Below are 13,619 nucleotides of genomic sequence, written 5' to 3'. Positions count from 1 at the left end.
TATGCTTCATATGTACTATGTTATATTATCATTATGAACTTCAGATTCAATTGAACCTCCCCGTCTAATTCCCTACGCACAGAATTGATCTTCTGTACGTTTGCTTATTTATTCCCTTTCCCCGCTTTCCTTCTGCACTGTGTCATATGTATGTACAACAAATTTAAAACAAAAGGAGAATACATTATTATTATTATTTTCCAGCAGCTTGACTGCATCAACTTTTTTTTAGTATATTGGAAAAGGTATGCTTGTGAAAATGATTCAACTCTTCCAAGTCTAGAGTGGCTGTTGACTTTCGATTTACATTAACACATATAACATTACGTAAACGTAGTACATTATTGATTTATAGCAAAATCCATAAGAAATCATGAACCAAGGCTTATACATTTTCAACTAATAGAAACAATATTTTTATTGATCAAACTATTGATTGTACCTTGAAATGGTTCTGTACAAATAAAAATATCACCTAGTACAAACCTGCTTTTAATTTTATCATGTATCTAAACAGTATGTTAGTCACGCACAAAAATCCACTTGAATCAGTTTAGATTCGACACTATGCTAGTGAAGTTATTACCGATCCTTTCAATAATTCTGTTTTTGATAAGATTGAATAAATGTGCGCGTATTCTGGGAGTATTTCCTTGTGCTTCACCAAGTCATTACATACTAGATAACGCTCTAATGAGAGGTCTTGCCGAAGCTGGACACGATGTGACCTTGATCAGCCCATTCACCGAAAAAGATCCTCCGAAAAATGGCAGTTGGAGGGAAATCATTCTTGATGGATTCGTAAAAAACCATGAGAGTAAGATATTGTTAAATATATGATGGTCGATTCTTTGGTAGGTTGTTAGCTGTCCATGTGTCAATATTGGAAGGTTGGTTGGGTAGCAGGATCAATTTTTTATTAAAAAAAAACAATTGTTTTCTTGCCGACGTTTCGAATTTAATCCAATAATTCTTCAGTAATTTAATTAAACTATAAGCGTCGACAAGAAAACAATTTTTTCTTTAACCAACCAACCTTTCTTCAGAAAAATTTTTGGATCACCAAACTAATTAACTTTAATGATATTAGTTTGATATTTTATAACACTATTTAATGTTTTTCAATGCTTGAAGAGCTGTAGCTTATATTTTTAATTTTACACTGCTGATTTATGAGTGGGGCTAGAATAAATATAGTTTAAAAAACGAAAAAACACGCTTTAAAAGAACATCGAACTAAAAAGTTAAAAATATTTTTTTAGATAAGCTCAAAACAATAACGAACGAAAAATACTAGTATTATTGTGAAAAAAGCAAAGGGCGCTTGATATACAAAAAATATGGCACAAAGCGCCTATGCTTTTTTCACAATAATACTAGTATTTTTCACTCGTTATTGTTTTAAGCTTATTTAAAAAAAATATTTTCAACTTTTCAGTTCGATGTTCTTCAAAAGCGTGTTTTTTAGTTTTTTTGTACTAATATATAGTTTTTTTTTTATAAAAATGTAGTTTGAAAACTAAATATAGTTTTTTAAACTATATTTATTTTTCATTTTTTAGTTTCGTATGCTATAAAAGCGAGTTTTTTAGTCTTTTTAAACTATATTTTATCTAAACTTTGGGATCAATCAGCCTTATATTGTTTAGAAAAATGACCATTGATATTTTTCGATTCCGGAGAGGGAGCCTGAAAATCAGCTACCAAGCCCAAAGCAGCAGGCGCACAAAGGAGGGTTACAAATAAGGCAGCAGGCGCGCGTGTTAATAAAAAAAATCTTTTTTCAATTGAAGAAATACATGTGAAGTGAGTTCGAATTATATCAAGGAGGTTACATACAGCGCCATCTGCCCGCGAATAGATCAAGTAATAATGTCGATAATTCTGTCAAATACAGATCCCGAGCTTGAAAGTTATCAACAAAAATACATACATACAGGTGAAGCTAATATAAAGCGTGTAATAAAAAATAAGTTCAGGTATACAGCCTGTGGAGAAATCTGACACCATCTGGATGCCGGGAGACTCACCTCAACTCCAATAATCAATCACGATAAATAAGAACTTTTTTGGGCAAATATGCGCAGGAATCGTGTTGAAAGAGAAAAAATTGCTTTTTATCGATCTTACTTTACTTGAAGTAGTGAAATAGACTCAAGAGGAGCTGAGTTTACATTCTAAATCCTAGGTTCTGCGATTTCATTGTCCTCAATAAAAAAGCGTCCGTGAACTTTTGAAGTACTTGTCATTGTACTTGAATATTTCGCTGGTTTGTAGACTATTTAACCTATCTATTTAACAAAAACTTTTTTCTCGTTGAGACCGCCCGAATTTAGCCTATACCCAAAAAGAGCAAAAATCTTTCGAATAACTATAGGTCAATTACTCTACTATTGTCAGTGATGTTGTATTTTATAGAGAACTAGCGACCCGCCCCAGGTCTGCACGGTTGCAATGATGTTACTGAATTCACTTATAAACGCTTGCGTTCGCTGCTAGTCATGAAATGGTATAGGGCAAAGCGCGGCCTTCGACGCGTTATTTATAGGTACGTGCCGCCGCCCCCGGCCGGTACCGCCGTAACCGATATGTCCCTGTATTTAAAATCTGAAATACCGTGGAAATCTCAGTATTACTGTCTTCATTCGGGTTTGAACGCCGTCGTAGTTTGGAACTGCATCCTAACGTTTCGCCAGCACAAGTGGCTGGCTTCTTCAGAGGTTTATTCATCTTGATGATTCACCAATGACTGGTGATTTCGAGTTCGTGAGTTATATTTATGTTGACGCAGGTAGTCCGCCTCTCTTGTTGATGCGTTGCTATTGGCCGAAGTGTTATTACCTGATAATGACGTAACATTGCATTGCGGTGTTACCACTTTAGCATCTTTTAGTATAGGATTCCAAATCCGGTTAAGCGTTACCGCCGAGATCAACAATGCCATGAAACTGAAGACTTCCACAAGTCAAAATAGAGAGGAAACTCAAACGGTTGCACGTGCATTTCTACCGTATATCCCTAGGGTTACAGTGATTCCAGCAACAGTAATTTCGATGTACGAGAAAAATGTTCTGTTGTTATTGTAAAGTGAATGATTCTAATGTATTCACACATAATGAAATGGATGAGTTGAATATATTACCCAGAAGGCGACAATTGCTCCACAATTTCTGCTGCCAGCAATAAAAGGATGTGAAGTTATGTAAATTCGTCAGTTATGTCACGTACGTTTTCATTGTCGGGATATTGTAGCTCTAGCCAGTTGAGAGCCAACTTCTACCCCCTCATCGAGTTGGATAACGACAGTAATCATGGTCTGGTCTAACACGGTTTCTATTCCTACAACTCTATATTAAAGGTGGATGTGAAAATTAACATTATCGGCTATTCTAAAAAAGCTAACTCACCTCCCACCATTATGAAAATTACATACAGCATCTTTGAATTTGATATTGATGTATAGCGCGGATACAAACTCACCAGGGAACCAGAAAATTTTATTTATATGACAATCCAGTCTAACGGTGGTCAGTACCCTGACAATATCACTGTAGGCATATTGGATGATAATGGTAATCTGATCCATTTCAAATTGGTGAAAAATAGTATATTGTACAAGTGAGAAAAACGACACATTTCTCACGAGAGCAGAAGTTAGGCGAGTGCCGCAAATCAAGCGAGTGAGAAATATGTCATTTTCTCACGCATTGTACACTGTACTTTTTCTATGGTTGCGTTGTTTTCAAATATTAAAAATTAAAATACATATATAATAATAATAATTGTATGACATTAACTAATTTTTATATTTTATGTACAATATCAATTAACAGTTATATTTGTACAATTTTGTAAAGTAATTCCTGGTAGGTCGGTTTGTTTCTGCACGTTTTCGGTAATTGAAATATTAACTGCGGTCGAAATTGACGTAGATGGGGAAACGTACACGGAAAAAAAAGATTCGTTGAATGAAAGAAAATTCACTTCATTCAAAGAAATAAAAGTGTCATATTTATATGCACGACTAAATATTTTGTTGATGCAAGAAAAATGAATTCTTGACTCCCAACTATTTCTTCAAGCATATGTTCATTGTATCAAACAAATCTTTGATTGAAACAATCACATCGATCAATTATCTCAATTTAAAGAAGAATTGAGTAATTGGAATATTCTATCAAAGAAACAAAATTTAAAGATTGGTGAAATAGTGGAACTGATTGAAGTAATCAAATGTATTTTCTATTTGGTTAAAAGTTATGTGGAAGAAACATAACATATCTGTAGGATGATGGAGAGCTTTGCTTGTTTTGTGAAAGCTCAGTATACTGAGCTTCCACAGCATTGTTGTGTTCAGGTTCTAATGGCGCTGGAGGCAGAATGGATTCTACTATACTTTTTGAAATTTTCAACGACATAAGATTCAGCAACATTGCTGGATTTCCAACCCCCATAGCGTTTTAAAGTTAAAAGATCTGCCCCTGCATTAACTAAAATAGTCGCAGATGACCTTCGGACACAGTGGCCAGTCTATAATTCAGGGTTCGGTAATTGCAGAAATTTCTCTATTTCTTTCGCCATGGTGCCAAATTTATTCATCCCCACAGGCTGTTTCATACATTTGCTATTTTTGTAATTTAAAAAAAGACGTGTTTCATTTGTGCATGGTCGAAGCTTCACATATTTTTTGTAAATTTGATAGAATTCTCCTGTGACTGTGAAATTTCTAGGAACCTTGGTTTCAGTATCGGGTAATTTTATTAAAAGGGCCGAATTAAGATCTTCCATGTCATCAATTTTTAATTTTTGAAGTTCATCACAACGGCATGCCCCTGTAAGGCCAATAGCTAAAGCAGCCTGAAATCAAAACCAAACATTCATTTTTCGATAACAATTCAAACATTTTCAATTCATACCTTTATCAGCAAATACTTTTTATCAGGTGCATCTTTTAAAAATTGTTGAATTTCTTCAGAAGTTAATGTTTTTGACTGATTTGGAGCATATTATTCAGATTTGCGTTTTAAAAATGGACGTAGTTTTACGTATTTTGATATATTAACACAGTTTTTGAAAATTAAGATAGTCCTCAGCATTGAGTACTGATACCACAATGTTGATGATTTCAGTCTTCTTGACAACTCTTCAAAATAAACTAACAAGGTATTTTCGGAACAAAAAAATTATCATTCATTCCACTTCCGATATCAAATGTTACGGTTTTTTGTGGGCTTGACAATAATTGACTAGACTGTACTTTACACTTAACTTTATTTCACTGTCAATAGAACCAAACGCTCCAACTAAAATTTCAACTTATATTCAAATGTCTATTACCTTATTAGATCGCTCCGTACCGCACTGTCTGCCAAACTTGACTTGTCGAGCAAGGTGTGGGTAGAGTTTATATATGGTACCTAATCGAAGTGACTTGCAGCCGATAGGGAATTCGCACGTAGTCTATCGAAGTCGGTATAATTATTCTCGAAGCCCCCCCATGCCCTCTCCCGGGTTGAGTGCCCTGAAGTAGAAGCTCCCCCCCCCCCAGCTAGTTAGCGAAGAGAACCTACTACCCCACTACATCCACCCCTGCTCTCCGAGCGGTCCTCAACTTACTGATGGGCACTTCAGCCAGATTGACATCTGACCTCTTTCGGTCGAAAGCCAGCCTTTAGGTGCTATTCTTTCGCGATCGATTAAAGTGTTTCGTCGTGTCTATTCCTAACTGAATTTTTGCATGGGGGTCCCCAAAAACTAACCGGCGGCTATTGTTATTAGCGTCTTGCGTTCCTCAGTGAATCTAAGGATAATTGAATCTAAGGATAATTGAATCGCGGTCGAGTTGTTCTGCGGTGAACCTGCTGAAAGAGAATTTATCTGATTACTATGCTTACCTGAGTCGCCTCGTGGGGGTAGACGTTGGTTTTGTTTTGTTGGCCTCGGGCAGGCCCGGATTACCCATAAGGCCAACCTAGGCCATGGCCTAGGGCGCAAGCTTGCGGGGGGCGCAGGGGTGGTGCCCGGTGAATGACTCACGATCACGTGTCACTGCTATCCCATCCCGCCGAACCCACGCCCTCTGTGACCTCTGTGAACAGTAGTCAGTAACAAGCTATCAAGTGCGTGTGGTGTGAGGTTAGGTTATCGTGTGGTGATTTTGTTGTGCATTACGCATTACGATTACGAAGTATTCTTCTTGTTGGATTCCACCCATTTCTAAACGGCTAAGGTAAGATCACTGATGATCTAAATAATAACCGAGATATTTGTAATCCCTTATACAATTTTTTTAGTTTTCCCCGAACGTCTGCTGGGAGGGGGCGTAATGTAGATCTCTGGCCTAGGGCGTAAATAGTTGCTAATCCGGTCCTGGCCTCGGGTGTTTATCCCTTTCTCTGAATCTGGGGTCATCCATATTCAACGCATCGTGTAGATCGGCCCCAGGCAGTGTAGGCATACAGTATTATGGGCATGAGAATGGTCTTAATCATCAGCAACTTTACGTTCAACCCCATGTTGCTTCTCATTCTCGAAGCAACGCGACGCGACACCTAGAACGGTCGCGACGCGCCAGTCGAGTTGAGCGCGATCTAGGCCACGTCACAAATAATTTAAGACGACCAGCGGCGGCCGGTGTTATTTATTTTAGGGGATGATTTACAACAGTATAATAGTATGGAGTGATATCTTCAAGACATCGCTAGTTGACTTAAAAGTAATTCAAAATGCATTAATAAAAATTACGATGAAAAAGATCGGATGTATTGTACTCGATCATTTCATGATGAAACTGGATTACTCGGAGTTAGAAAAACTTACATGTTTCAAAGTGTATTATGGACAGCTAAGTTTTCAATTAAATTTGTTCATCATACTTTCAATACTCGTAACAGTTCAATTAAGACTATGAATGTTCCACGATACAAAAATGTATAACGTATCTTCCACCTAAACTTTACAGCACTCAACCTGAATTATTGAAAGCCATGAGAAACAAATTCAAGAGAAAGAATGAACAATTTTGTTGACATTAATTATGATATGCTTCTACTGATACATGAATAAGAAATAACCATTATCAGAAGTACCTACCAGAGCGCATCACAAACAGATATCTCTCTCTCTCTCTCTCTCTCTCTCTCTGAATATCATGAATCTATATATTTTTTCTTTTGTTAAAGACGAATATGTATTTGTCTTATAACTGAATCGAATAAATTCACTTACTTACTCACTTACTTAATGCTCCGAACATTTATAGAACTCGGTTACAGAAGAGGCGGTGTTTCTTCACCAGAGGCTGGATGTTCATGATCAATCCAGCGCTCAAAATCACAATGTGATGTTGCTGAAGGTCGTTCAAAGTCAAAGCCAAATGTCTAGAAGCCACCTCGTCCACGCAGTTGAATGTCTTTCAAGGTCAAATCATTAAAACTTGAAGATAGTTGCATGGCATGGAGTGTCACCTTGGCTACGTTGTGTGGCAAAGGTTTAGCACTTTCAGATAGCCGCATGACGGGTTCGAGTTCATTCGAAGTCAAAGTCACCTTGTCGAAAATATGAGTCGTGATACAAGGTCATTCAAGGTCATTCAAAGTAAAACCCAGAACACTAACTCAAATTCATCCTGTCTGCGTCGTGTGACGTAGGTCGAAGTCGTTCAAAGTCAAACTCAAAATACTCCCCCAAAGTCGCCTTGGCTACGTCAAGGTCATTTCTAAGTTGAAAGTGGTGGGGGTAGGTTCCGAAATCAGCTTAAATCAACTACTTGGAAATCAGGGTTGCAACATTATTTCATTAACATTATCCACTCTGCCGCCAAAAAAAATTCCCACGATACAGAATTTGGAACATTCATCGTTTGAAACAACAGAGTATTAACAAACAAAAAGAAAAAAGTAAAGCCGAATCGCTATAATTTTATTTTGAATTTTCAGAACATTTTCAAGATATCAATCGACTCAAGAATCCTTCGAACCCATTTTTCATCTTCTTCACTACGAACTTATTGGGAAATCAACTCACTGAAGAAACGATGAAGAATCCGAAAGTGCAAAACTTGTTGATGTCAAACGAAAAGTTCGATGTTGTAATATTAGAATATTTTTTCACTGATGGGCTAACTACACTGGCCAAATATTTTGATGCCCATCTTATCCTGATGAGTCCCGTTGCAGCTAACATGTGGAATAATCACGTAGTAGGAAATCCATCGCTACCATCTCTTTATCCCGACATAACACTCGGATATCCGTTCAAAATGTCTTTTTATCAACGCTTTAGAAACACCTTCCATTTAATTAACAATTACATTAATTTAAACTTTATATTCTATCCCAAACAGAATGAAATTGTTCAGAAATATTTACCAAAATCTATTGATATGAGAGAAAGCATCAGTAATATTTCCTTGATGTTTTTAAATTCTCATGTTAGTTTATCAAAGCCGCAAGCACATGTTCCTAACATGATAGAAATTGGTGGTTTTCATATTATGCCACCAAATAAACTACCCGCTGATCTTCAGATTCTTCTGGACAACGCCAAGAATGGTGTGATTTATTTCAGTATGGGATCCAATTTGAAGAGCAAAAATTTACCAATTGAAATGAGAAATGAAATCCTCAAAGCTTTCAGAAAAAGAAAGGAAATCATTTTATGGAAATGGGAGGATGATTTTCTGCCCAATCAACCTTCGAATGTTTTTTTGAAAAAATGGCTTCCTCAGCAAGACATATTGGGTAAGTGATATCAACAACATGAATAGTAAAGAAAATTGATATATTAATTGCTACTTTGAGTATACGAAAACATCTAACCTGTTTTTTTTTCAATTTCTATCGAAGAAGTATTTGATCAGTACTTATTTTTTGGAAACGTAATATATTTAGAAGGGAGTATTCGATTAAAGTAATTTTTCACGAAGAAAATCACAGTTTTTCATGAATCTTTCTACAAATTCTCACCTTTTACAATCTGAAAAAATAAAAATTGTAATGGAGAACTTTATACAGATATAGGAAAGACAAACTTCCAGTTCACCCCGATAAGTTACTGCCTATATTTAATGTATTTCTGTAATCGCTTATACAAAAGGAACTACGAAGTACGTTTTAGAAGCCAAAATTTGCCTCCTTTCTGAAAAATAAAAAAATCCACTATAGTTTAAGTGTAACTTGAACATTTGAAAGTTATTTTTCAAGTCATCGTACGGTTATTTTATACAGGCTTAATTTTCAGCTCACCCTAATGTGAAAGCTTTCATTACTCATGGAGGTTATCTTAGCAGCTCTGAAGCAGTGTACCATGGAGTACCGATAATAGCAATTCCCATATTTGGCGATCAGAAAGCCAATGCCAATTTAGCAGAGCAGCTGGGTTATGGACGTATTTTACCACCATCAGAAATATCTGAAGAGAGACTGACTGTACTCCTAGATGAAATCATTCGTAATGCAAAGTAAGGATATTCAAACAATAACAAAGAAGTTTATTAATTGTAATCGTAGTATATCGTTATTCCCAAAATATTTTCATCATTTCAAAATAATTATTACTCCCCGTAGCCAGCTTTACTGAGAGTAACCTGAGAAATCCTAGGTTGAGTGTAGAATCGGTTCGTACTAAGACAAATTTACTTATTTATCACATGGTAATTTTAGACACTAGCTCAAGGTTTGGTCTATCACCTTCTTCTTGGACTGAACTCATCTCGTAGAATAACCTGATCCATTTTATAAGACTACCACAGTTCTCCAGTTCTCTTCTCGGTTGGTCTCTTTATGAGATTTTCCCATGTATGCTACCAGGTATATTTTCACAGTATTCTTCATGATTCTTATTAGCCCTCTGGGCACTTACCAAAGGTTTTAGTACACCCACAGCCGACTCAGGGTCTATATGTGAAGTTGATGATGCATGTCTGGTGTACTCATCAGTTTTTCGTTGTCTGCAATTGCTGAGTGTTCTGGCTTCCAGGTCAGTATTCCTGTTCGCTAGTTTCTTCAGTTCTTCATGACATTTCCAGACCTTTCTCGATGTCACTCTTAGGTGACCAAGTGCAGCCTGACTGCCTACGAAATGATTCATTCGCTCATTTCGTTGAAACTCCGGTCCCATGTTCAGTTTTTGACCATGCGTATGCTAAGTATTTCAGTCGAACACGCTTTCGGAATGACTGTTCCTTCGACGCTCCACGAAGTTTCTGTCGATCATTTACTATCTGGGTTGAAAAGTCTCGGGCCTAACACATAGATGGCGCTAGTCGTATCGCATTCACTATTTTTTCAGTTAGTACTTACTTTCAAAAAAAGCTGTTGAAATTTCATGATATTCTACACATAAGTTTGCGAGTTATTGTGCTACGGTTGACACTACTTTTGTTATTTTCAAAACAATGGATCAAAAACAATTTCTAGTTTTGATTTTATACTGCTTCTTGATGGGAAAAATACCGTTCAAGCGAAGTAATGGCTTGAAAAGTATTATAAGGACTCCGCTCCATTAGAAACAACAATTAAACGTTGGTTTGCTGACTTCAAACGTGGTCGTACGGTCACCGATAATCAGAACGCAGTGGACGTCCAAATGAGGCAGTAACACCAGAAAACATTGAAAAAATCCACAAAATCGTTTTGGGTGATTAAAAAGTGGAGTTGCGTGAGTTAGCTGACATGTTGGCTTTACATTGTATGAACATTTGTCTATGAGAAAGCTCTGTTCAAGGCGGGTGCCGCACGAGCTCACTGTTGACCAAAAACAAGAACTTCTTGGTGATAACCCGGGAATTTTGCACTGATCTGTGACAATGGATGAAACACGGATCCAATACTTCACTCCGGAATCAAAACGATCCTCATCTGAGAGGAGAGCAACTGGTGAACCGCGTCCAAAGCGCCCGAAAGCACAACAATCGGCTGGAAATGTTATGGCACCGGTATTTTGGGATGTGCGTGCTATTCATAGACTATGTTTTGAAGTGAAATACCACCAACAGTGAATATTATATAGCGTTATTGGAGCGTTAGAAGGCCGAAATTGCGGAAAGACGACCCCATTTGAAGAAAAAGAAAGTGCTGCTTCATCAAGACAATGTACACTATCACGAATTAATGAAAACGATGGCAAAATTGCATGAAATAGACTTTAGTGTCCGACCGAAAGTTTCGGCAAAAAACTGGTTTCGGTTTTGTTTCGGTTTCGGCGGCAAACCTGCCGAGACTACGACCGAAACCGAAACTGCATTCGGGAGTTCCCGCACTGTGATCGGTCATGTTCGGCGCGTTGAATTTCAAACAAGCGACGAAGACATTTTGTCGCATCCACGTGCCTAATCATATCGTGACTCGAGACTTTCTTTGTGATTTACTTTCTTTATTACATAAATATTGAGTACCTATTGTAAGTAACAATTTAAATAAGTAATTTTATGTTTAATATTTTTGAAAAATCATCAATAATATTCAAAAGAAGGATCTACACCTACTCAAATAAACACCTCACCTATTTTAAGTATTTTTAAGGTGCAATTAATATTTTTTCTTAAATAAGGGTTTGTTATGTTGATTATCAATAAGTAAAAATGTCGAAGACTGCATAACGTTGTGATTTAAAGATAAAAAATTAAAGACTGAACGATTATAATAACGTTTTCTTTATTTTTCCCTCAAAACATACCTGTAGGTATTCTCGGACGTTGCCGAAATTCGTTTTCGGTTTCGGTCGTAAAAACCAGTTTCGGTCGAACACTAATAGACTTCGATTGATTCCGCATATACCATATTAGCCACATTTGGCTTCCAGCGACTAATGGCTGTTCACAGACCTCAAAAAAATGCTCACCGGTAAGAAATGAAAGAAATAAATGAAGAGGTTATTGCTGAAACTGAGGCCTGGAAAGATCGTGTGGCTCTTGATGGAGATAACGTTGATGAATAAAGCAAATTTTGAACAAAGAAAAAACGTTTTTTTTCTTAGGCGCGAGACTTTTCAGCCCATGTGTTGGGTATATCGGTGTCATGTGGAACGAGAACAAGATAGATATATGTTCCTCCGTATTAATAGAAAATCTACCTAATTGTAATAAAAGGAAAACTGAAAAGTTCAGTTTGAAATGTTATAGCGAAGAATAGTCCAATTACATTACATTGAATTATCAATGTAAAAAAAATATATTCTTAGCTTTTTTCAGATGGTTTTCGTTTCGGAAAGTAATCCACAAACCACAAACTGGTAGATAATAGTTTGACACTACACGTAATATCAATTTTCTTTGCTATGCCCGACATGATTTGTTAAATGATTAAGGTATAAACAAACAGAACGGAAATTTGCTACTAGAAATATGGGTAACGAATTTGTACATTATTGACGATTTAAACGACTCAAGTAAAAAAGATGATAGGTACAAAAATTTCAACATATACGTAATACCCAAAAAATTATTTTTTTTTCATAATTTTTCCTGGAGAAATTCAATATTTTTCAATTTTGTTTACAGAAATCCATTTTGCGAAGTCAATTCTAGTACAGAAAGTCCTTGAGATGTTCAGAATAACAGTATTTTTTAAATTTTTCCTGTATTGAACTCATGTAATATTTCACTGACCGATATTCAGTTCATTTTTAATAATCCCATCGACTTTCTGCCCCCAACTCACTTTTTACATAGCATTCAATTTTTTTTTCAAATATAAGGTGGGTTTAAAAGGATTCGTCATGAAAAATTTCATAAACACCCTCAATTTCTATGTCTGCCTACACTCTTAACTACGAGCGATTATTCTCCTTATTTATTTCTTTATTCTGTCATCGTAAAGCCTAAAGAAATATTCGCTCCGAAAATGTATAAAATAAATTACGTTAATTATATTACTAGTTATCAATTCTATTCGAATTGTTTCCAGTTTTTCAGTAATACTAAGTAAACCTTGCAACATTCGTGCTCATGTTTTTAGACTGTGATTTCAATTTTTGTCCCAATGACTTTCCAAATAATAAATGGGTATATTTGGCTTTGGTTATTACCAATCAAACAATTTTGTAAAAGTAAAAAATTAAATTGATTGAAGCATGTGTAGCAAAAAAATCAATTAGTTATGGTTTGATGAAATTAAGCCAAAAAAGTTATTTCTATAAGAACACGGACTTTCACGGCCGGAGCACGATTGAAGAGGAAAAAATCTGGACAGTAGTTGTTTACAGCTGATTCTCGGCCTCCCCCCACCACTATGATGTATTAATTGCTTTTTTTATTGGTTGTTGTTTGGTGAAGTTTTTTTGTTGTGCAGTGAAGTCAAGGCGTTGTGACCTTGAAGTGTCTGGTGCATGGATCGTTCAGATTTTTTTTTCATATGAGATTTTGTGTGTTTATGTGTGTGTGTGTGTGTGTAGGAGAATGCACGGTACAGGGTTTCATCATGTGCTTGTTTGTCTATGTACAAACATACGTCTGCATACTTCGAAGATCCTCCAAGTAATAAATGCTCCATCGGTGTTAGGGCACCAAGTTAGTAGTGGAGTGACGTCACAGCAATAACCGTTCAACGGCTAGAGAGCGACATGTTCACTCCACGACGTGTGGCAGAGTAATGCGTATTCATCGGTCTGCCCTCACCTCT

The 13,619-nt window shown here is 36.4% G+C and overlaps 1 protein-coding gene across 1 annotated transcript in view; it reads left to right on the top strand.

The window, feature by feature from the left end:
* The first annotated feature begins 525 nt into the window (after window positions 1-525).
* Window positions 526-13,619, top strand: part of LOC111515171 (UDP-glycosyltransferase UGT5) — a 33,608-nt gene continuing 20,514 nt past the window's right edge. Inside the window, exons 1-3 of the mRNA XM_023171405.2 lie at window positions 526-817; window positions 7,938-8,741; window positions 9,241-9,460. Coding sequence (XP_023027173.2) covers window positions 568-817; window positions 7,938-8,741; window positions 9,241-9,460 — 1,274 coding nt within the window. The 5' untranslated portion in view covers window positions 526-567. The remainder of the gene's footprint in view (window positions 818-7,937; window positions 8,742-9,240; window positions 9,461-13,619) is intronic.

Source organism: Leptinotarsa decemlineata, unplaced genomic scaffold (assembly GCF_025532065.1).
Source record: "Leptinotarsa decemlineata unplaced genomic scaffold, Ldec_3_MD MMD2_tig00002159_RagTag_RagTag, whole genome shotgun sequence".
NCBI lineage: Eukaryota > Metazoa > Arthropoda > Insecta > Coleoptera > Chrysomelidae > Leptinotarsa > Leptinotarsa decemlineata.
Note: the sequence above shows the minus strand (reverse complement) of the source record. Positions and strands in the feature narration are given on the sequence as shown.